This window comes from Sceloporus undulatus, chromosome 5 (genome assembly GCF_019175285.1).
Source record: "Sceloporus undulatus isolate JIND9_A2432 ecotype Alabama chromosome 5, SceUnd_v1.1, whole genome shotgun sequence".
Classification (NCBI taxonomy): domain Eukaryota; kingdom Metazoa; phylum Chordata; class Lepidosauria; order Squamata; family Phrynosomatidae; genus Sceloporus; species Sceloporus undulatus.
In genome coordinates, this window is record NC_056526.1 from 30747496 (window position 1) to 30771611 (window position 24116).

The window sequence follows — 24116 nt, forward strand, 5'->3', positions numbered from 1 at the left end:
TGAGCTGAGCTCAGCTTTCTCCAGCTTTTGGTCCTGTTTCTCTGCAACATTTGCTTATTCCTCAAAATGGATAGATCAATTATTTGGAAAAGTGGGAAGTGAATGTACCATACTGGGAGATTACATATTGTAGATTCTGGGGTCAAACGTCAGGAATAGCATAGCACTATCTTCCCCTGGCTCCTTCCATAAACATAAACAAACAAACAAAAAACCTACACCCCCAATATATGTCATTCATGGAGTAGCCTTTCCAAGTTCTATAAATATTGTTATCAAATGATATACTACCCTTGCAGCTGGCTGACAGAACATCTGTACAGGCTTGACTGCAGTTGTCAGAATAAATTTCTTGGCACTGTTTTTAAAAAGTATTTTCCTTAAACAAAACAAAACAAAACAAAACACACTGTTTCTCAATATGTCTAATTGGATTCATTTTAATAGGATTAACTGTAATGATGTTTGTGATACAACTGTGGACACAGACTGGAAATGTTATAAACAAGCAGCAAATTATCTATAAGCTCAGTATCACAATCATCACCTGCCTGGAAAAGACCATCACAATGGCAGTGAGGCATATCTGTCATTTCAACTAGGCAAAAAAGGAGAACTGTTTGAATAAGCCTAAGTTATAGGTTTTCACAATAGTTTTCAATCAAAGATTTCCCCTCAGGCCTCTCTATGTGACTGTTCCATAAAATGAGATAACTCATAGGAAACTTTTTGAAAACTTGTTTGAAGAGCCTGCATCAAATTTCCTTGTCAGTGTGCAAAGGTTATTCAATTTTATCAGCCTCCCATTATAAGTTTTGGATACATTTTCCCTATTTCCTTTCTTCCTCCCTCCATCAATTCTAATTGATCCAGGCAACTGCTTCTTAAATGGAAAGTTCTTTTACAACCTGCCTCCTCCAGATGCCAGAATTATTCAGTGGTCGTGACACTCTTAATGATTCCACCCACTGCTTTAACTTGTGCCTTCTTCTGTAGATTTGGCATGGAACTTTGTGTGACTGAGAAAGTATTGAAGCAGGAAGAAGGTGCATTGAAGCCATTTGCGTCTCATTAAATGCAGTGGGGCTAAACTAGTTTATGTGCTTTCATATTGGTCTAATCTATATAACATCATCTCCAGTTTCTCTGCTGTCACAGTAGACTTCCTAGGTCTCATTTCTCTCACTGTAAATGGGAGTTAGAATAGGATTCCACAATGTTTGAGGAATGAGCCCATGAGTGCTTGTAATGACATGTTCTCCATGGCATTTCTGGATAGCTAAATGGTTTTCCAGATGACTCTGCACAGCTGATACTTACAAAACACATTGGGGCAGGCTGTATGCTGATCCACTGCTGGTATGACAGAATGGGATGCTGTAGGTTTTGTATGGGTGGTGTAGCCAAAATAGTAGGATTTGTATGGGTCGTGAAGCCAAAATAGCATCTGCAAACATCAGTACCCACACTCTTTCCTAGCAGTACTTTACTCTCACCTTCCCTTAGCCCTAGTTGAAGTGGTTGCCTTTGGAAAATTGTTTAGAAAGCATTTGGTCCAGAATATGTTATTGATTTTAGTGATACTAAATGTGTGAATCTCTTCTTTCAATAATTTCTCTAATCAATTGTTTATCTGGGGGCATAATTCACTGAATTGGCTATGGCTTACAAAGCCTGCATGACCAGAAACCAAGCTATTTAAAAGACTGCATCTTCCCACGTGAGCCTGCCTGGATTGTAAGATCTTTGGAAGAACCCTTCTCCCATCTCATCACTATGATAGACACATGTAGGAAAAACATGAGGGAGGTTCTTTTTTGTTGCTGCTTATGGGGTCTGCAGTACCCTGCCAAATGAGGCTAAGTTAGCTCTACCATTTGTTTTTCTGATGGCAGACAACAGCAGTTTCAAGCACAATGGCCAACAAAATACTTTTGGAAGCCAAGAAGCAGGCCATAAATCAGCTGTGGGCAACAGATTGAAGAAGCAATTTTCTAAATCTGGGATATTACAATGCCTGAATGGATTGCCACAAATGTCTCCCCAATCCTGGAAATGACCAGAAGTTTTGAAAAAATGGCTATTTTTTTTAATAAAGGCAGGGAGTTTCTGCGCTGTGAGTTAATAGCTATTTAAAAGGTGAATTGTGAAAAGAGTCGTGGAAAATTTTATCCTGGGGATAGTATACCTGCAAGTACTCACTGATACTTTATTTGCTCCCAAATTGTCTGCGTTTTCTAAGACAGTACATGTATAATTCAAATTTTAATTGTGGAACCATATATGCAAATAAGCATTATAGGCTTGAGTTAACATTCTTGTCATGAAGTCATGGATGTTGCAGAATAGTTAAGGGCAAAATGCAAAATATCTCCTTCACAGTCACTGCCCAATTTGTGCTAAGCAGATTTGGCAGGGGGAGGGGATTTCAGATTTGTTTTGTGTATGTAAAGTAAATTCTCCAAAAGGGAGACTCTTCCTTGATGTAGGATGGCCACTTATACATCATTCAAAAAGACAAAATAATATTTTGCATGCTAATTTATGCATATGCATACACACACACACACACTCATATACATACATTTAAATTTGAGGCACCATGGAACAGTGGTTTATGTATTGGACTAGGACTCTAGGATACAAATCCCTGCTCAGACATGGAAACACACTGAATAACCCTGGGCAAGTCACACTCTCTCAGCCTCAGTGGAAGGCAAAAGCAAACCCCCTCTGAACAAATGTGGCCAAGAAAACCCTATGATGAGGTTACCATAACTCATAGTAGACTTGACAACATGAAATCAAGGAAAACATGCCAATTTAGAACTAAACACTAATTTAAATAGAAATGTAATATATTTCACCATACTGGGGATGACTGATCAGGTAACCTGCCTCTTGCTTCAATCTTCTGTCCAGTGCTAACTACTGATCACAACTTTTGAGGTTTGAGTTGGGATGAACAGCCTTTTATAAATAGGAAACCATCAAAAAGAGGACTATCATATGACAGCCCTTGAAAGAGAGGAACTGTCCTTAGTAGGAGAGACCACATGAACACTTTGCTCAAGCATCTGAATATGAGGCCTCATTTTGAGGGCTACATACATTCATTTAGTGGATATCTCCACCACCACTTCATTTTGTTTAACTGAAAACATTTACCCTGTTCAATTTGCTAAGGCTGATGCCATATGCATTAAACATTACTTTTCATAATCTGACTCAGGTGTGACTCAGTATCTTTAATTTACTTATATTATGTGCTTCAGTGTCTGAAGCAGAAAGATTTGTGCATCATTTGTCAGAAGTGGTGTTTAATATAGCCTAGCAATAAATCTGGATATATTCTAGAAGGCTGCTTATTTATTTCTATACAATGGCTGAGAAGATTCAGCTTCATAAATATCTGCTTTCCAGCACCCTATCTTACTCCAAATTCTGAAAAATAAAGTAACAACCTGTGGACAAAGTTAATCATTTCTTCCCCACTCCAACCCCTTCAAACATTTCCAAGGCCTGCTTCCACTAGTCCAGGGGTAGGCAACCTGTTTGAGCCGGGAGCCGGGTTGCTGGCCCACAGGGGGGGGGGGGGGGGGGAGCAAAAAAATAAATAATTAAATAATTAAAAAAATAAACAAATAAATAAACCGGGACAAATGTAGGATGAAAAATTCAAATGGAGGACACTTTTTTAAAAAAGGGAGGACACGCTAAAAAATTTGCTGATTTTTAAAAAATGTTAATATAAATACATGTTTCGGAGGCTTCTATAGACAATTGCCCCCCTTGCCCGCCTCCTCCTGATAGGCCAAAGGCCCCACGCCCTCACGTGAGAGGCCAAAGGCTCCGGCGGCAATCGGCAGCAGGACCGGGCTGGGGCCGGTCCCAAGGCCTTGCCGGGCCGCATCCGACCCGCGGACCGCAGGTTGCCTACCCCTGCACTAGTCTTTTAATATTAGCTACTTATTAACAACTGCAGACAATGAGTAAGGTGATTGAGTACCAAGAAGGGTACAAACATATTACTTAGTGATACAGCATACATGGCTCAACTTCTGACATTCCCAGTTAGAAGGATCTCAGCTAGCAATGGATGGGAAAGACTGATAGAGACTTCTGTCTGACAGTATATACAGTGCAAGGTAGACAGACAGGTGATCTGACTTCATGTATTTCATGTATTTCTTGCTATAAATTTACAGCGCTTTATAAATAAAGGATAATAATAATAATAATAATAATAATAATAATAATAATAATAATAATAATAATAATATAGTGTGGGGATCTTTTTTGATAATGTATTTACAAATACTGTACTTCACCTATTTGTCACTTAACTATATTGATCACCCAAATTTCCTCCTACCAGCCATCCCATGATAATCAATAGTGACACACACCTCATGTCTTCTTTTTGGCAAAGGTTATCCCACAGGATAACCAACTCAATATCCACTCTCTAATTCGTCATAAAAACCAGTTGAAATAGATAAAGATATTCAGTATCATACAGCACCAATAGGCTTCCTCAAAACGGTAGATGAGCTAAAATTATGAGGTTTCTATATGCCTTATTGTCAGGTGTTTTGGTGAGGGTAAAACATTTTGACTATAAGAACCATTTGTCAGTGGATTAGGCTGCTTTTGAGGATAGTGGACTCTCCTTACATAATGCCAGTATATAATTTGTTATGGTCATTATTGAGGTGGGAATTAACTACTTCCCTCTCACAATGGCCTCCACCACCTCAAGACTCACTTTCATGGCCATGTAGTAGACACAATAGCCCTGAACAGCTGAGAAGTGTCTGGCTACATCCAGCTGTACCATGACAATGCCCTTCTCTGGGACCTCCAGAGAAATTCTGGCAGGACCTGAGGAATATCTTTGTTGTTGTGCATCTGGTTATAGAGACATAGCTGCTTCTTCTTGGCTGCCCACAAACTTACATGACCATGTCAGGGGGTTCCACAGAGAAGGAAAACCAGTCCTGAGAGGAATGAGTTCAGCTCTACCTGGTTAGAACTTTATGCTCTGTCTTCCCTTGCAGGATTTCAGCCAATATCAGTTATACTATCCTAGTCTACATAGAAATTGAAATTATTGACACTGATCTAGTTTGGATGTAAAACTTAACTATGTTGTAACATTGTATCATCTTCCACACACCTGCAAGGAGAAGATTGGAAGCTTCAGTATATCATTAATAGCAATTTAGCATTTATATTTGAACCCTAAATTGTAGCTGATTTCAATTATGTTTACTGAGACAATCCATAAACTACTGTTCAGAGTCAACTACAGTGAACTACACTTGTGTCTGCGGTTTATAGTCTGTTTGTCACTTTATAGACCGCCCACAGGCACCCACTTACCGCACAGGTCTTCTGGGATGTTCTCAGAACAGCCTGGCAGGAAACAGAATGAGTGGGAGACGGATTTTACCGCACACTCCAGTCCCTCACTCATTCCATTCCCTCTCTCTTCTGTTCCCATTCCATTCCAGAGGGAACACTTTTTGAGAACTGTTCTGAACAGTTCTCAAAAATTCCCCCCTCTGGAACGGATTAAGAACGGAAGAGAGGGGGAACGGAACAAATGAGGGACAGGAGTGTGCGGTAAAATCTGTCCCCTACTGGTTCCACACTTGTTCCTGCTCCTTCCGTTCCATTCTCAGAACGGACCCAGGAGGACCTGTGCAGTAAGCTTCTATGTGTGGTTAGTGAAAAACAGGCTTCTTGGCTCTTCTAAATGGTTACAGTATAGGAGGAAATTGGGGAGGCCCTACATTTAGTACATTTAATAGTAAACCACAGTTTTGCTTTTCAGCTCAACACAGCCATAGTGTAGATATGCAGTCTACAAATAATGCATCACATGTTATCCATTCAGAACTAGATTTTCCTCATGTGTCAATGGGAAGAGGAGTGCTTTCTATAATAAGGCATAAAAATGGGGGGGGGGGAGGAGGGACAAAGTCATGGGAGTTCAAACCAAAGGAATGGAATGTCATAACATGATACAAACACACAACAGTGAGTAGGATTCCCAAAACAAAAAGCTGTTTGGTGCTCATGAATATATATGGTCCTGTGTTCTGGAGTGTGTTTTCAACTCCAGCGATTTTGAAGGCCTCTGAAGAATGCATTGGGCTTAAAAAAATACTGAATAAACAGTTGATCATCTCAGACCACATGGGACTTGTCTCCTCACTGTTTTCTGCTCATTCATGACTTTGAAAAAGAAGACTTTGCATTCCCAGGTACAAAACACAGTGCACCTTTCATTTTACACAGGCTCGGAAAAACAAAAGAAGCTCACAAAAACCGTCAACGCAAAGGATTTTCATGTGCCACCACCTCTGAGCTTGAACTGTTTTGAGGGGCTCAGATGGTGTTCACTAGAGTTTGATCAACTGTACCTAGATTGGGCATTTTGGAAAACAAAATCTGTAAGTCAGGGTAGTTCATAAGATTTGTGGTACTTTGGTATACAAAGCAAATGAGGAGCAAGTACAGAGACAGTACCATACACTTTCCTTCAACATTTACTAAACCAGAAAAATGAAAGTTATTTCTACTATTCATGGTATATTTGATATATAAAACATGCATGGGAATGCTCATGAATAGGAAAAACAAAAACAGCTGGAACTGGTTGAGCTGAAAACTAGTTAAGTGATAACAGCCTGACCAAAATAATATATTTTTTTTTGCAAAGGAAGGAGCAATTTGTAAAAATCAGATGTTAGATCCTTTGTTTGGCCACTTGGTGTCCTCCTTGCTCTATTTATTGGGATATGTGTGTATGTGTGGGGGGTGGACATCTCCATTAAGAGAGGCCAGGTAAGCTGAGCAGAGGTCTGAAGACCATGAAACCCAACTTGTTCACATTTATTGTTGTACAATACATAACAAAGTCATTCCTCCTCCTCTCCAGTTGAGTGCAGTAATTATTCTGTCCTGACAAGATCTTATCTTTCAATCACTTATCCAACCTGTTTGGATCATAGCTCCACTTTCATTGTACAGTGCTGGGTTAAGAGTATGTCAGAGAGATAACAACTTCAATAACATTTTTCACATCCCCACTATTAAAGACATCCTGGAAGCATCAATATCAGAGATGGAAAAGACCTATAGGTCAACCAGTCCATTTCCATGCCAATATAGGATGCAATTGTACATTTATTAGTGCTGTTGACCAGTTTCATGTTGAAGTATGCCTTGTAATAGAAATTTCTACTTCCCTTGGGAACTAAACTTAATTTCATACTTTTAAATATTTATTTATTTTATACATTTTCATGTTTACACATTCAAGAAAAGAATCATGAATAAATCACAACTTCTATGTGGCAGGCACACAGAGTGATATACAATAAAAACATCAGAAGTTCACATAAAACTATTTTTTAAGGAACAAAACACCATACAATAAAATTTGGGAGTAGCATTTAAATTAAAACCAAACAGCAATAAAAGATTATACAATATTAAAAGCCAGACAGAACATAATAGTTTTTACTTTCCTGTCTGAAGCAAAATAAAGAAGAAGCCAATCTGACCTTCCTGAGGAGGGAATTCCACACTGAGAATGCTGCTGTTTTAAAGTATTTAAAGCAGTTGCAGTGGTAAAGAGGAGATGATGAACAAGGGGAGCAAAACCAAACAAATGTTGTTGGGTCCGAAATGGCCACAACTGTATTGGTAAGAGCAGTTAGAAGCATAGGGTGCTGGACAACTTTCTTGTCAACTGATGGAGGCCCACTATCAACTCATCTCCTGGGGAAAAGTATGGGATGGAAAGATCTCACACAACTCTAAGCCACTGCATGGTTTTGGCAGTGAATATGGTCTAAGAGTTTTCATGTTTTTTTTGGGGGGGGGGTCTTTGTGTTGCTTGGAAACAAAAGCTGCCTAAATATTGCACCATTTTAATTTTTTTGGAAAACAGCTGGGGCCTTCAAGGGCTACAGATGAGGTCCATGTCTCTCCCTGACTTTAAAGGAAGCCTCAACATGGGGGAAACAGGCCCAGTGTTGAAAACTCCAGTAACAAGATGTGACAAAGAAAAACAAGAAATAAAACAGCAAAATCAGTATAATCTGCACTGGTCAGAAATCATCATATGCCATCTTTTTAACAAGGAACGGGAACAAGAAAAACACCAAGCCAACTGAATGCTAGCTGCCTGGCAGGGATGATTTGAAGTCCCTGGGCAGACTGGGGATAAAAATCCCTTTCTCTGGTCTGCCTTGAAAGGTCTGCCCCCAGCTAGGCTAACCTGGCTCTGGACTCCCCAGCCAGGCTTGCAGGAGCAATGTGGGTAGCTGGGCAGGGAAGTCTCCAAGCAGCCAAAATAGAAAATAGTGAGCTGTCATGCTTTGTCTCTCCCTCAGGGACCTGCAAAAAAAGCTCAGGATGAGCCTGAGACTCGTGCTTGTCACTGTCAGTGCTTTGCCTAGTCCTTACCTCCATTACCTAATGTAACTAGGAAAGGCAGGATACCAACAATTCCACATGTGTGTGTGTGTGTGTGTGTGTGTATCTGCAAGTTAACAGGGCATGTACTGCAGCAGTGGTGCACTTCTTCTTGCTCACTTCTCAGGTTTGCACATCCAAAACACTGGGATTTTGAAAGCTCTTAGTAGAGCCTAAGAGACATAGATCTTTCTTAGTCTTGGCGTATTCCCTAAATAATCCATCTGCTATAAAACTTAGTCTCACAACTGGTTCTGTCTTCTGCTTCCCACATTTTTCTAAAGCTAAAAGCATCTGTTTCAATCTTCTGATTTATTATCATCCTAGAAGTACAAAATATCTAATTCTGGGATACCAACCAAGGAACACCTGCAATAGGTGTAGCTATTTTACTTGTCACATAAGTTTTTGTATGCAACAACAGTTTTCATGCTTACCTGAGGTACTCGTAGAGTCCATACATAGGCAAAAAGTCAATGTCTGACAGGAACATGTATGGTGTACTGATATGTTTCATAGCCACATTCCGTAGGAGATTCACTGGATAGAACTGGCCCTCCTTGTATACTATGTGGTATCCAACGTTGTGCCGGCTCATGAGGACTTCAGAGCCTTGGGCATAGCGTAGAAACTGCTGAGCTTCTGCATCAGAAAGATAGAGAGCCAAGCTGATGGGGCCTTCCCAATGTTTGCAGATGGCTTCAAGCATCTGGAGTCTAAGAATGGGGGTGGAGGGGAAAAAACAAGGTCAGAAAGAGGAATATTGTAAGACTGGGATAACCCTTTTGCTATTTTTGCTTCAGCTATAAAATATCATCACAACAGAGAGGTCAATCATGATTTATTTGAGTTCCCTGCAAGTACAAATTATATCAGTTTTTCTCCTCAGTATGTGAAAATAGACACAAAGTTTCTGTTCAATTTTCAGTGACTATTCACACTTCAGGATTTTTTTCAATAAATTATTTTGTATAAAAAAATTTCTACAGACAAAATGTAAATGTCTTGCACAGAAATTAAATTAAAACAGATACTGATAAAACACTTTGGTAAAAAACATACAAAATGTTATTCTTAAAAAGGAATTGAAACTGTATATGGAATTAAAAACAATTCAAAACATATCCCTTAGTAAGGCAAGGAATAAAAACACACCATTAAAAACCTTTTCCTTATAAATAGTTAGTGCCTGTCAGGATAAGAAAGCCAACGGAATAACAAAAAAGATGGAATCAAGTCTAGCAGCCCTAGGAAGGAATTCCAGAACCTGAGAACAGACACTGAGAAAGGGCCTTTTCCATATTCTGACCATATGTGACTACAAACATGGTAGGACTGAAAGAAGGGCTTTCCCCAAAGATCTAAAAGCCTGGGCAGACTTGAGTGGGGGTATACAGTGTCAGGGATGATGGGAGTTGTAGCTCTTCACCTCTGGCTTTAACTCACCACCTTGTTATGCAGCGGAGCTGACCAGCTTTGGTCAATGGTTAATGCTTTTCTTCCAAAGCAGCAGAGTTTCAGAGAATAGGCTGAAGACCCTGACAAACCTCTCCAAGCCTTCTCACTCTTCTTCTTCAGAAGTCTCCAAACTTCTCCAGGATCCTGCTGGCTCTTGTATCTTCAGTCAAGACACCAGACAACTCAGTAGTCTTATATAAAAGATCTACTTTATTCTACTATATACAAAATACGATATACCCTACAAATCACAATCTCTACAATCTCCAAAACACTCCAACTATCCAATCTACTCAAAAAAAAATTGGCAAACATAGCAATTATTATAGTCATTGTTAAACACCACCCACTTAGTCAGTTTCCACCCAGTGGGCGTGTACACTCATTTTGATTGGTTCTCATAGTTCAACCCATACTTAAGAATTTCATCATTTCACCTTGTACACTTAATGAATCTCAGGTGTTTTCAATTGTACATTCTATAATTCTGTCCTTGGCATTCAAGCCTTCTAAATTACATTAGCTTTATCACCTGTGTGGCTTCTTAATTGCTCTTGCTTAGTCATTGTGACTTTTACATACATGTTTTATTTTTTCTACTGTATGTCCCATGTTGCATTTTCCTTAACATACAGTCCCTCAGATAGCTGGACTCAAGTTGTGTAGGGCTTTATAAGTCTGAATCACGACTTTGTGCCCAGAAATAAAACAATTGCTTGTGGAGCAACTCTAACAAGGATGTTGTGTACTTCCTATAACCAACCCTGGTCAACAGTCTAGCTACAGATATTTGGGCAGCTGTGCCATTGAGTACTTTTTTGTTTTAATTGTTAAGAAATTTAACTACAATACATTAAAACAATACATAATCTACTAAAAAAATGAGAAAAAAGAAAACAGAATAAGAAAAAGTACAGAAAGAAGAGAAGAAGAAATGGTAATGTTATTTTCTCACATTCTTATTGATCATTATAGATAATCTATAATTTATAGCCATTGCTAAGAAAGTTGAAAGTTAACATTTCCTTTTTTCCTTCTCTTCTTTCTGAGGACTTTTGAAAGGCATCATGTACAGCATGTTGCAGTAATCAAAATGAGATGTAATTAAGGCATTCAGATAGACCATCTATCTCCAGAAATGGAACAGCTAGCTCAAATTGTGCAAATATACTCCTGGTCATGGCAAAAGCCAGGGAAACCAAGCTCAGAGTTGAATCCAGAAGCAGACCTGTTTTTTCAAGAGGAGTGTAAAGCTAGAGCAAGAGAAATTAGAAAGTGAAATGTAATACTGCACCAAAGAGATACAAAAAAGCTAGAACAAGATGAATTAGCAGCTAAACTGTTAAGTCTGCATCAAACAGACTGTATTAACATTTTTAAATGCTGAGAAAGGCCATGAAACATGAGTATCTAAAGCAGAAAATGAATTGAAAATGAATGTTTTAACAGTTTCTTTCCAAGTTGTGTCATGGATCTTTAAGGAACAAAACAAAACACTGCAGTTAATTAATTCCACTTCTACTTAATCTGAGCACCTGCTTAGTCCATCCAGAAACCATTTCCACTCTTATTAGATTCAATTAAAAAAGTGATTATGAAGATATAATGCCTCTGAGTATTCAGATTACTTTCTGTGCACTTATTTCCTTCAGCTAAGTAATCATCTTTTCCATTTTCCTCTCTTTATTAAAATCAGGATGGGAAACAGAAGGCATGCAAGGCCATAGAGACCAGCTCTTGCTAAGGCAGCATGTCAACCTATAAGAATACTGGGAACAAGATTAGTCAAGCCTTTAGTACAAGGGCTGCTCCACTTGACCTTTGGTGCAAATGGAAACAGAAACAGAGACACAGGTTGAAAGCATCTGCTGTCATTTTAAAACTAATCACAGTTTGTTGTTATCTGAAAATCGGGACAGCTTGTGATTAGTGCAAACAATGGTTTATTGAAACAAGCTGGGATCAAACTTGGCTTGTTACAACAAGCCATTGTTTAAACTTTACACTATCTGGATGTAACGACAAACCTAGGTGTTTTTAAACAAGGAAGTAATGCTTCCAATCTTATCTTCCTTGAGGCTGATGCAGAGGAAGAGAAGGGAGGGTAGAGGAGCCTGAACATGACTGGGTTCATTTTTAGAATGCTAAACTGTAATTTAGTATTACTTCTGAACTGGACTAGGGTCATTTCAATTATAATTTCAGCATAATTTTATCATACACTAAGCAGTTTTATATTTACAGCCCTAATATGGCCTCACAGTTCTTTTGTGATGCATGAGTCTTCCATTAGAATCATAGAATCATAGAATAATAGAGTTGGAAGAGACCGCAAAGGCCATCCAGTTCAACCTCCTGCCATGCAGGAAATCCAAATCAAAGCATCCCCGACAGATGGCCATCCAGCCTCTGTTTAAAGACCTCCAAGGAGGGAGATTCCACTATGCTCCGAGGGAGTGTGTTCCACTATCGAACAACCCTTACTGTCAGGAAGTTCTTCCTAATGTTGAGGTGGAATCTCTTTTCCTGTAGCTTGCATCCATTGTTCCAGATCCTAGTCTCTAGAGCAGCAGAAAACAAGCTTGCTCCCTCTTCCATATGACATCCCTTCAAATATTTAAACAGGGCTATCATATCACCTCTTAACCTTCTCTTCTCCAGGCTAAACATTCCCAGCTCCCTAAGTCGTTCCTCGTTGGGCATGGCTTCCAGACCCTTCACCATTTTAGTTGCTCTCCTTTGGACATGCTCCAGTTTCTCCACATCCTTTTTAAATTGTGGTGCCCAGAACTAGACACAATATTCCAGGTGGGGCCTGACCAGAGCAGAATATAGTGGCACTATTACTTCTCTTGATCTAGACACTATACTTTTATTGATGCAGCCTAAAATTGCATTGGCCTTTTTAGCTGTTGCGTCACACTGTTGACTCATGGGAGATCTCAGGGCAACAGTCACAGAGCACAGCTGGGAGTTGACTGTGGCAAAGAGGCTAAGTTTTCCTAGTTATATTAATACCTTAAAACTTGTTAGGGGCAATTAGCTTACAGTTGTAAACTGCTTAGAGACTGCTTAGCTGGTATGAAGCGGTATATAGATGAAGCTGCTATTTCTATTCGCTAGTGATGTTGTAATCAAGAGATTGCCTCTTGCTACTTAATATTATTTGATGCATTGCTCTTATATTTTGTATTTAAGAAGATAGTTATTGGCTTACTGGTAAAAAGTATTATTTAGTTTACTTGAATTAGGGGGAACTGAAGCAATTTATACTTCTCCCCAATCCTGTTATCAGGGGAGGATCCTTTGCTTGCCTGTCAGTGGAGAGACCAGCAATTTAAAGATAAACGGCACAATTACCAGATTGTTAAAAGAGGTAAGGGCAGGCTTGCCCGCCCATTCTCTCTCAGTTTGGCTGAAATGCTGGCCCAGTCTTCTGCCTCAACAGGAGTGTGAGAGTAACTTCTGGTCACTTCGGGGCTGGGTAGGAATTTTCTCCCCTTTTCAAGTTTTTTTTTTTTTTTTTTTTTGCCTACCACACACTGTTAGTTGGGGACTTTGACAATTGGTCTGGGGTGTGATCATAAATAGGTGGGGAGGAGATAGAGGTCCAGGTGAACACCTAAAGGGTGAAGGAAAGTCTCTGGAACTGACTTTTAGGTCTTGTGACTAAACAGAAAGGGAAAGAGACTTGCTTAGGGGCTGGCCTAAGATTTAAACTCTCACTTAAATTTTGTGAGTTAAGTGGGGGAGTCTTGGGTTGGCCTTCCAGATGCGGGCTGCCCGGGGAGCAACCTACTTCTGTATTGTCCTTGAGGCATGGGTGTTTTCGCCCAGGGAAATCTGGGGAATTGGTCTGGGAGCAGACCATCCGCCAGCTGTTCCCGCACAACGTTCTCCCCCCTGGTATTTGCAGATCTTGAAGAAATAAAGTTAAATAAATTGAGTAAAATAAAGTTGCCCATTTTATAACCCAGTTCTCTGTGTCTGACCTCGTTATTCACTGGGTTGGTCAGCAATGGAATTTTGGTTAGGCTACCAGTTTTTACTTATGACATTTATTAGTTATTATTAGTTGGAATGTGCATAAGGACTGAAACTGACCCTGAAATTCTGTATGCAAAGGAATGTTGTAGCATATTTGAGACTAACTGAAATAAAAAGAAATTGGTAGCACGAGCTTTCATAGACGTCAAGTGAGGCCTACTTCGTCAGATTCATGTTTTGGAATGGAGAATTGAGAGACAGATCTATATAAGTTGCCTGTGTGTGAGAACGTCAATTCAAATTCAAAGATTTGTGGGTATGGCGATGAGGTGGTGAGTACAGTTTTAATGATGGTTGTTGGGGAATAAAGGGAGCAAAAAAGCTGTTGCTTACAGCCAAGGAGAGTAGATAACCATATGAATGAGTATTGGAATGCAGTGTGGGAAGCAGAGAGGGAGGTGATGAACGGGTCAAGGGTGCCTGCATGAGGATGGGGGTTAAATAATGCTGAAATGTGTGCAGTGTGCCAGGAAACCATTATCTGTGCTCAACTCCTTGCTGATTGACTGTAGTCTGTGGATACATTCCAGTCCTGCTGTTTCTCTTTCTAGTCTTCCTTTGTGGTTCTTTTGTTCAGGGATGACTGTTCTGAAGTCTGAGATGAAATGCCAACATTTATACAGTCAGTTTACCACTGATATAACTCTGGCAACTACTGTTTTGACCCCAATATTCTAATTATGACCAGATGTAATTTGGGGCTGAATTTGGGAAGCTTTTATTATTTTATTCAAATATTAGGATATTTGAAAAAGTAAATAGTACTGGAAAACTATTTTTTCCTTCCAAGGCAGAAAGTGGTCATAAAGACCACTTTTAACATATCCCACATATTCCTTTTGTCAGTGTAATATGCATTTATATAGCATAACTATGATTAGAATGAAAATGATTTTTTTTTGAAAGAAAATGTTTTCTTTTCTGCTCAAAGCTTATATGTGGATTGATTGAATTAAAGAAACCAGAGCCTGAATTTGCAAGACCTGAGCAGAATAGTTGATGACTGTGGCTCTTTCGGGTCTTTCAGTTAATAGGTTCTCCATAAATCAAAGTTGACTTAAGTCATCTACGTCATCAGACCTCAGAGGGAGAGTGAGGCCTGCCAGCTCCATCAGGACTGGCCTAAAGTAAGCAGATGAGTCCTACCTTTGCCATCTATGTCATCAGACCTCAGAGGAAGAGTGAGGCCTGCGAGCCCCACTGAGCCTGGCCTGAACTAAGAAGAGCCCTCCTTCCAGTCCATCTGCCTTGGTCCAGGCCTCAGAGGAAGAGAAGAAATGCTGGACCTCCCCCCCTTCCCCACCACCATTCCCTTCTCCTTTTGTGTCGGGTCTTTTTAGATTGTACGCCTGAGGGCAGGGAATCATCTAATTAAAAATAATAATTGTAAGCTGCTCTGATAGCCTTTAGGGCTGAAGGGCGGGGTATAAGTACTCTAATAAATAAATAACAGTAGAAACTCTAAAAACAAATAAATCACACTGAAGCATCCCTAAATAAGACATAATTCACCAGATCTCTACTAGGATTTCCAGAAAAACAGTTTCCAGCTGGTAAGAAAACCTGTAAAACAAGGATCTCAGCCAAATATCACATTAAATATTCCACAATGTGGGTTCCTTATCACAACAGAAAAGCCCCTATTTTTCAACGCAGCCATTACATTGCTTCCCAATATGGATACACAGCAAAAGTCAGCAGAATGCTAATTTATATCAAGGTGGCTGCTGAAATAATATATAAGTGTCATATGTTTATATGGGTGAAATACTTATTTCGTTTGAAAGAACATGTTTATATTAAGAAGAGGCTGCCTGGGAGCCAAATCTTGGCTTTGAGGAGATTGTCCATGGCCCTGTAGTTGACACCCAGGAGGTGACAGTGGCATTTGTTACTAAAGAACAAGTTAACAGGTCACTTTCAAAATGGTTCGAGACTGCGCTCCTATTTCTTTCATGACAGATCATCAACAAGACTGGCTACAGAATAGGTCTGTGAATCTTCACTGAGACTAAGAAGGAAAATGGAAAGCAACAATTACATAGAGTGGATTGTACAGGACTTCTCAGATCTGCCTGTCACATTTTTATGCAAGAAACTGGATGGTGGTTTAGATGAAAATGAAAAAGCAATGCAAAATAACATTTTGAACATACATTATTGAATTAAATCTTGCCTAGTCACAGTCTTCAAGCTCCAAAAATACCTAAAGGAGTCATAAAGATGTGAACATAGGTTTGCTGAAATGAACTTTATGCTTCATTAATCTAAGCACAGAGAAAAAAACAACAGACATTTCATTCTAAATCAGCAAAAACCAAACTTAACAAAAAAAAAAAAAAAAAAAAGGGGGGGGGACCATTGGCATGGCAGCCAGATGGTCTTTTCCAAATCCCTGTGCTAAACATCTCCCCATTAATACTTATCTGAAGAACCAGAACACGTTTTTCTACATGATAGTAATCAAACAAAATAGTAATCCTTCTTCTACCATCTTTTTAAAGCTTTGTGGAAGAAAGAAATGTGTTCAAACCAGCAAATACAACTTCCAGTTTCACCATTAGTATCTTTTTCCTGCAGTTCTGAGTGATCCTGATGATATCCAATAATGTATAAAGCTTTGCCCACTAGATGCCAGAGATTACTTTTGCTAGTCTACAATCAAATAATTACTTGCTCTCTTTTTGTCTGTTATTGAAACAAAGGTTATTATCAGTTGTGACACACATTTAAATTAGAAACAGGATCAAAATTCAAAATGACCATAACAAATTAGAGAGCTGGGCCAAAACTAACAAAATGAATTTGAACAGAAGAAATGCAATGTACTACACTTAGGCAGACAATAAAAATAAAAGGCTTAGATGTAGGAAAGGATATAGGTGAAACCTAGCTTGACAACAGTACATGTGAAAGGGATCTAGGAGTTCTAATGGAGCACAAACTCAATGGTGTGATACAGCAGCTAAAAAAGCCAGTGCAATTCTAGGCTACATCAATAGGAGCATAGTGTCTAGAATGAGGGAAGTAACAGTTCCACTCTATTCTGCTTTGATCAGACATTACCTGGAATACTGTGCCCAGTTCTGGGCACCACAATTCAAGAAAGATTATTATTATTATTATTATTATTATTATTATTATTATTATTAACCTTTATTTATGAAGCGCTGTAAATTTACACAGCGCTGTACATGCAATCCTTTTAGTTAGACGGTTCCCTGCCCTCAGGCTTACAATCTAAAAAGACATAACACAGAAGGAGAAGGGAGTGGTGACGGGAAAGGGTAAGAGGTCCAGCAGTTCCTCTCAACCTCCGAGGCCTGGACCAAGGCAGATGGACTGAAGGGAGGGCTTGGCTTCAAAATGGAAGGTTAATCATTATCCAGGGAAAATACATACTCACAAGTAGGATAATGCATATACAGTACATAGCAATACAGGAAATGGATCGATAAACAGTCAACAACAGAACATCAGCTAGTAAGCAACAATTATGCGATGCCTGGGAAGGCTTCTCGGAACAGCATGGTTTTCAACTCCGTTTTGAAGCTGGTTAAAGAAGTGATGGCTCTTGCTTGATATTGACAGGCTTGAGCAAGGAGGGTGACCAAAATGGTCACAGGTTTGGAAACCATGCCCTATGAAGAGCAGTTTAGTGAGTGAGGTACCATATGTTTAGCCTGAAGAAGAAAAAGTTAAGGGGACACATGACAGCCATGTTTAAATATTTGAAAAGATGTCATATTGAAGATGGAACAAGCTTGTTCCAGAGACTAGGACACAGAGCAACGGATTAAAGCTACAGGAAATGAGATTCCACCTCAACATTAAGAAGAACTTCCTGATGGCAAGAGCTGTTTGACAGTGGAACACACTCCCTCAGAGCAGTGGTGTCCCTAGGGTTGGTGTCACTTGGTGTGGTCACTCATGATGTCACCCCCCATTGACCTCCTCCCATTTCATACCATACAGAATACTTAGTAATGCTTTTTTGCACTGATGTTACTCATAAATCATAATTACAATATACCACTGAATGTAATGCTGACAAGTTGTGACATAAACAACTAGCAAAATTAAAAGTCTACCTTCAAATTACAATATCATATGCAAAACCTAAATGTATTTACACATACACAGTGAAGATTTGGTTAAAATGATTTTTAAAAGAAAAATTATTTTTTTAAAAAAATCATTTTTTTTAATTTTTAAAAACTTAAAATTTAGAAATTTTACTTTTAAAAAATTCTTCTCCCACTGAGCTTCACCTCACTCTCACCATCTCTTAAAGCATTTTAAAGAGATACAGTACAGGCAAATGCCACAATGTTTCTGCAAAAATACAAGTATTTGAGCAGCAGTAGTGTAAACCCCCCCCCTTAGGATGTCACGTGGTATGGTCTGCACCCCCCTGGTGAAGCCACTGCCTCAGAGATTGGTGGAATCTCATGCTTTGGAGGTTGGATGATCATCTGTCAGGAGTGCTTTGGTGGTGTATTCCTGCATGGCAGTGGCTTTTACAATAGCAATAGCAATAGCAAGTACATTTCTTTACTGCTTATCAGTGCACTTAAGCACTCCCTGAGTGGTTTACAAATTGTAAGCTAATTGCCCCCAACAAGCTGGGTATTCATTTTAGTGACCTCCTCGGAAAGATGCAAACCTGAGTCGAGCTTGAGCCCTTTTGCTGGTATTGAACTCGCAACCTTATGGTTTGTGAGTGAGTGGCTGCAGTTCAGGCATTTAACCACTGCACCACCAGGGCTACAAGATGACCCTTGTGGTCTCTTCCAACACTATGATTCTAGGGATCAATTAAAAAGAACTTTAAATATTATATGAAAAGCTTTTGGCAACAATGATTGGTTTCATAGATAAAACATATACACACACCCTTCCTCATTTGCGGTGGTTAGGGGCATAAGGCCCCTGCGAATGTGGAAAAATCGTGAATAACCCTCCCCCCACAAGGAAGCCAGTTAAAGGGATCGATGGGCAGGGGAAGAAGAGCAGGCATGCTCCCCACCCCTTTCCTGGGGAATAGCTGTCTTCTTCAGGCAGCTATCCCATGGAAGAAGGTGCACGGGGTGGGGGGATTGATCCTCCTTCCCCTTTTCCTATTGGGATAGCTTTCAGGGAAAAGGACATAGGTCATTGGAAAAGGGGTGGGAGGATCAATCCTCCTCACTCTTTTCCTGTTCATATAGCTGCCTTCCCAAGACAGTTATCCCACTGGGAAAAGGGTGACAAAGATTGATCCCCCCGTCCCTTTCCCGGTGGGCTAGTTGCCTTGGGAAGGCAGCTATTCCCCCCCCCCCGAAAAGGGTGGGGTTGGTGCGTGCACCTTTTCCAGGTTCTCCCTCCTGGGGCCCAGAGGGAGGAGGAGGAGTATGTGCACATGTGGCCTTGGCCTCGTGAATAATCAAAACCATGTGTGTCAAAGCTGCAAATGTGGAAGGCCAACTGACAGAAGCATAGTGGGACTCTCCTTCCATTCAACCAAAAGCAATCAATCAGCATAATCAGATTAAACTGAATTAATATGACAGTGTGGCAAATGGCAGAACACCACAAAGTCCAACAGAGTCCCTAGATCCACTTAGGGCATCTGACATATTTATTACCTATTGGATTGGCAGGATTAGTCTCTAACATTTGGGGCTATTTAGCTTAGGAAAGTAGTAACTGAGGCTAGGCTAGACATGATAAACTAGGGAGTGGAGAAAGTGACAGGGAGAAACTCCCCCCCCCCCCGCCCTGATCCTACAACTGAAGCTGGATGTGTGGAGATTCAAGACAAGATCAAATTTATAGTGTCATGGAAAAAACTGTTAATTTTTAGTTTATTCTTACTGTATTTTTACTACCAGGGATGGCGAGAGGTACTGATCAGATTTTCTGCTGCCTGTGCTGAAATAAAGTAAGAAGCTTAATCTGGCATCTGGATTGATGGTGATGGTGGGATGGAAGACTTGGAGTCTGTTCAGAAAGTGAGGGATTAGATTCACATCCTGACCCTGTTTTTACACCCAACACTTAATCAGCACCCTGGCACTGTTCTTAGCAGAGCTTGGAAATGTTGCCAACTCATTTGTGTTAGCCTTGAAGAGCCATGCTAATGTTATCGTTGGCTGTAGCTCATGAATAAAGCTCAATTTAACCATGGCTACTGTCTTATTTAATTGCTTTTATGTTTACTTCTTTTAAACCAAATGGCAAACATGTGGGTGGTTTTCATAGTGCGAGGTTTCTTGAAGCACTATTAATTTATAGAAGATGCTCACTTTGCCATTTGGATGGTCTATTTTAAGGTTTTTAAAATGGAAGAAAAGTAATTTTTTAAATTTCAGTACCTTACTAGCATACTAACACAGAAACCTCCTATGTGGCTGTAATTTGTTTTAAAAGAAAAAGAAAAACATCGGCAGAGCAATCTGAGATAATGAGTAAAGAAATTTTTTTAAAAATATTTGTCATCTTTACACTGCTGCACATAAAACAAAGATGTTAGCCATTCTTATTCGAAGCTCTAATGCTTAATGGTTAACACTGTTGGTTTAATGCATAAATCCCAACCTTTCATACCTAGGGATGGTATTTCACAGAATTCACAGGGTCCGAAGAGCTACTGAGAGTGAGCATTACAACAAATCATTCACACTGAACTATCCTGTTTGTTGACATTTCTTTATGGGCATTCCCCCCCCCCTCATTGACACCAACAATTTCTCTGTTGAATCATATTCTTATTTGCAGTGCTGAAAATTCAACTCACTAGTCTAATAATTCAGACACAGGTGCAGCTTGAACAGTCATCATTAACTGCACCAAAGAACCAAATGAAACAAACCAACAATGAACACAAATATGACATAGCTATGATTTATGCATTTTTCATAGGTGGAGAGAGCTAGTGTTGCAATCAAGCAACATTCAGGAGAAGGCAAAATCTTCAAATGTAACAAACACCAATGCGTATGTCATTCATAGACATCCTCTCTGCACAGTGAGCTCAAGATCTGCTTTGTTGTCATAGGTGGGGGGGAGTAATTTTGCTCTCCTACTCTTTAAACCAACTTTATTGAACAGAAGGGAAGGGGAAGCTGTAGCTCTCTAGAGGTTGTTGAACCTCAAACCTGCTACAGAATTTTCTTCTGATTACAGCCTCCTTTTCCTGCACCCCACCCAAGTGCCTATGTAGGATCCTTCTGCTCAAATCTTTGTATAGATTGAGAGAAAATGGCCAGTAATTACAAAACACTAAAACTAGGCATCTCCTGGCTAGTTTCTGGCTGTATTCCCCCATGAGGGATTTCATGACTAATAATAATAATAATAATAATAATAATAATAATAATAATAATAATCTTTATTTCTACCCCGCCTTTCCACAGGTGTGATCAAGGCGACTTACAAAAAAATGAAGAACGATAAAATACAATTAAAACATCAGAGTATAAAAATTTAAAATGACATTACAAGGGGATATAAACAGGAATCTATACAAATCACATTCATCAGGGGCTGAATAAGCGACACTATTTACAATAATCTGGGGTCAAGAAAACAGAAAAACAAGGGGCAGAAAGAAAGAACACTATTAACTAAAGTGAAAAAGCCAGCTGAAATAAGTATGTTTTTAATTGTTTCTTAAAAGAAACTAGTGATGCAGAGGAGCGGAGCTCTGTGGGAAGCTTATTCCACAATGAGGGGGCAACAACGGTAAAAGCCCTCTGTGAGGTCCTCGCCAGATGAGATTTGGGGACCTCTAACAGATTTGTCCCGGATGATCTGAGTGTGCAGGGCGGATTATATGGGGAGAGGCGGTCCTCTAAGTACCCTGGGCCCAAGCCATTTAGGGCTTTATAGGTCAAAACCAACACCTTGAATTGAGCTCGGAAGCGAACAGGCAGCCAGTGAAGATCTTTTAAAATAGGGGTTATGTGGTCCGTCCTGGAACTACCAGCGACCAATCTGGCTGCCATATTCTGCACCAATTGTAGCTTCCGGGTTTGGTACAAGGGTTGCCCCATGTAGAGCGCATTGCAGAAATCCAACCGAGAGGTTACCAAAGCATGTACAACAGTTTCAAGGTTCCCACGATCCACGTAGGGGCGCAGCTGGCGTATCAGCCGAAGCTGATAACAAGCACTCCTGACCGTCGCATCCACCTGCGATGTCAGCTGGAGCGACGAATCAAGGAGTACTCCCAAGCTGCGCACTGAGTCCTTCAAGGGGAGAGTGACCCCGTTCAGGACCGGATGACAGATCTCACCACCCGGAGCTGGGGAACCTATCACCAGTACTTCCGTTTTCCCTGGATTCACATTGAGTTTGTTCTCCCTCATCCAGCCCATTACTGACGCCAAGCAGGCATCTAGAGGAGAGATGCCGTCCTTAGTTACTGCATCAGTCGGAGACACAGAGAAAATTATTTGGGTGTCATCAGCGTACTGATAACACCGCGCCCCGTGTCTCCGGATGATCTCTCCCAGCGGTTTCATGTAGATGTTAAAAAGCATTGGGGACAAAATCGCTCCCTGAGGGACACCAGATGTAAGGGCCCTCTTATCGGAGCGACAGTCCCCCAGCTCCACCATCTGGAATCTACCCGAGAGGTAGGACCGGAACCACTGCAAAGCAGTGCCCCCCAATACCCAACTCCCCCAGGCGTTCCAGAAGGATACCATGGTCGATGGTATCGAAAGCCGCTGAGATGTCCAAGAGCACTAACAGGGACACGCTTCCCCTGTCCATGCTCAGATGGAGGTCATCAACTAAGGCGACCATGGCAGTCTCAACTCCATAGCCCGCCCGGAAGCCAGTTTGAAATGGGTCCAGAAAATCAGTGTCGTCCAAGATCGATTGAAGCTGGAAGGCGACTGCTCTCTCGATCACCTTCCCCAAAAAAGGTAGCAGCGAGATGGGCCGATAATTGTTGTGAATCAGGGGGTCTAAGGAGGGTTTCTTAAGCAAGGGTTTAACCACTGCTACTTTCAGTTTGGATGGAAACTGACCCTCTCTTAGCCTGGCACCTGTGGAATCCTGGTCTTCTTAGTTACTTTTACCATTGGGCCTTGTCACATGTGAAACTGGAACTCCAATCTGGAGCCCTTCCGCAGGCCTTCCGTAGTGAGGGGGAAGCAGAGTCACTTTGAATCCAAGGCAATTCTTGTGATGTATTATCACACGTGAAGAATGAAATTGTGGTGATTCCTGAGTCAAAGTGGAGTGAGAGCACTTTGAATTACCACACTGGTTGGTACATGCAGATTCAATGATTCGAATTGGCACCCTTGCGCATGCTCAGTGGGGGTCTGAACGCATCGAGACTTTTTACGCTTCTGGGGTGAAGAAGGGGGCCACTTCCTGGTTCCACTTTCATGTGAATGCAACCCTCACGTGAATTGTTCTTGTCATTTCTCCCCCCAGCCTCCAATAGCCCCCCTCCTTTGCTCCCATCTCGAGGCTATGGAATTCTGGGAGTCGGAGCCTCCGCCTGAGCCTCTATGGCCCCCTCCTTTGCTCCCATCTCTCCCCCCAGCCTCCTGTTTCATTCTCTTCATCCCTGTCATCTACATCTAAATCTACCCTCTGTTTCATTCCCTTCACTCCTGTCATCTAGATCTAAATCTACCCTCCATTTCATTCCCTTCATCCCTGTCATCTAGATATAAATCTACCCTCTGTTTCATTCCCTCCATCCCTGTCATCTAAATCTAAACCTACCCTTCATTTCATTCCCTTCACCCCTGTCGTCTACATCTAAATATACTCCCCGTTTCATTCCCTTCACCCTTGTCATCTAGATCTAAATCTACCCTCCGTTTCATTCCCTTCATCCCTGTCATCTGAAAAACTGTTAATTCCCTTTATGAGCCCCCTTGAGTTTTATGTTGCTCGGGAGAAGGCTTTCTCTCAGTCCCACCACCATCACAGGCCTGTTTGGCGAAGAGAAGGGAATGAGTCCTCTTGGTGGTACTTCCTAACTGTAGAATAACCTCCCTAATGAAGTTAGCTTAGCCCTTCCTTTGTTCTCTTTCTGCCAGTAGGCAAAGACTATCTTCTTTACCTGGGTATTTGATTTTTAACTAAGCATTGCAGAACTGAGGTTT

General features: G+C 40.6%; 2 protein-coding genes across 2 annotated transcripts in view; both read right to left on the reverse strand.

Annotated features, from left to right (window-relative positions):
• The window catches only part of SYN3 (synapsin III), a 1385441-nt gene that overhangs the window by 378529 nt on the left and 982796 nt on the right, over positions 1-24116 (reverse strand). The window lies entirely within an intron of this gene.
• LARGE1 (LARGE xylosyl- and glucuronyltransferase 1) overlaps positions 1-24116 on the reverse strand; it is a 305482-nt gene that overhangs the window by 19137 nt on the left and 262229 nt on the right. The window contains exon 12 of the mRNA XM_042466639.1: positions 8931-9209. Coding sequence (XP_042322573.1) covers positions 8931-9209 — 279 coding nt within the window. The remainder of the gene's footprint in view (positions 1-8930; positions 9210-24116) is intronic.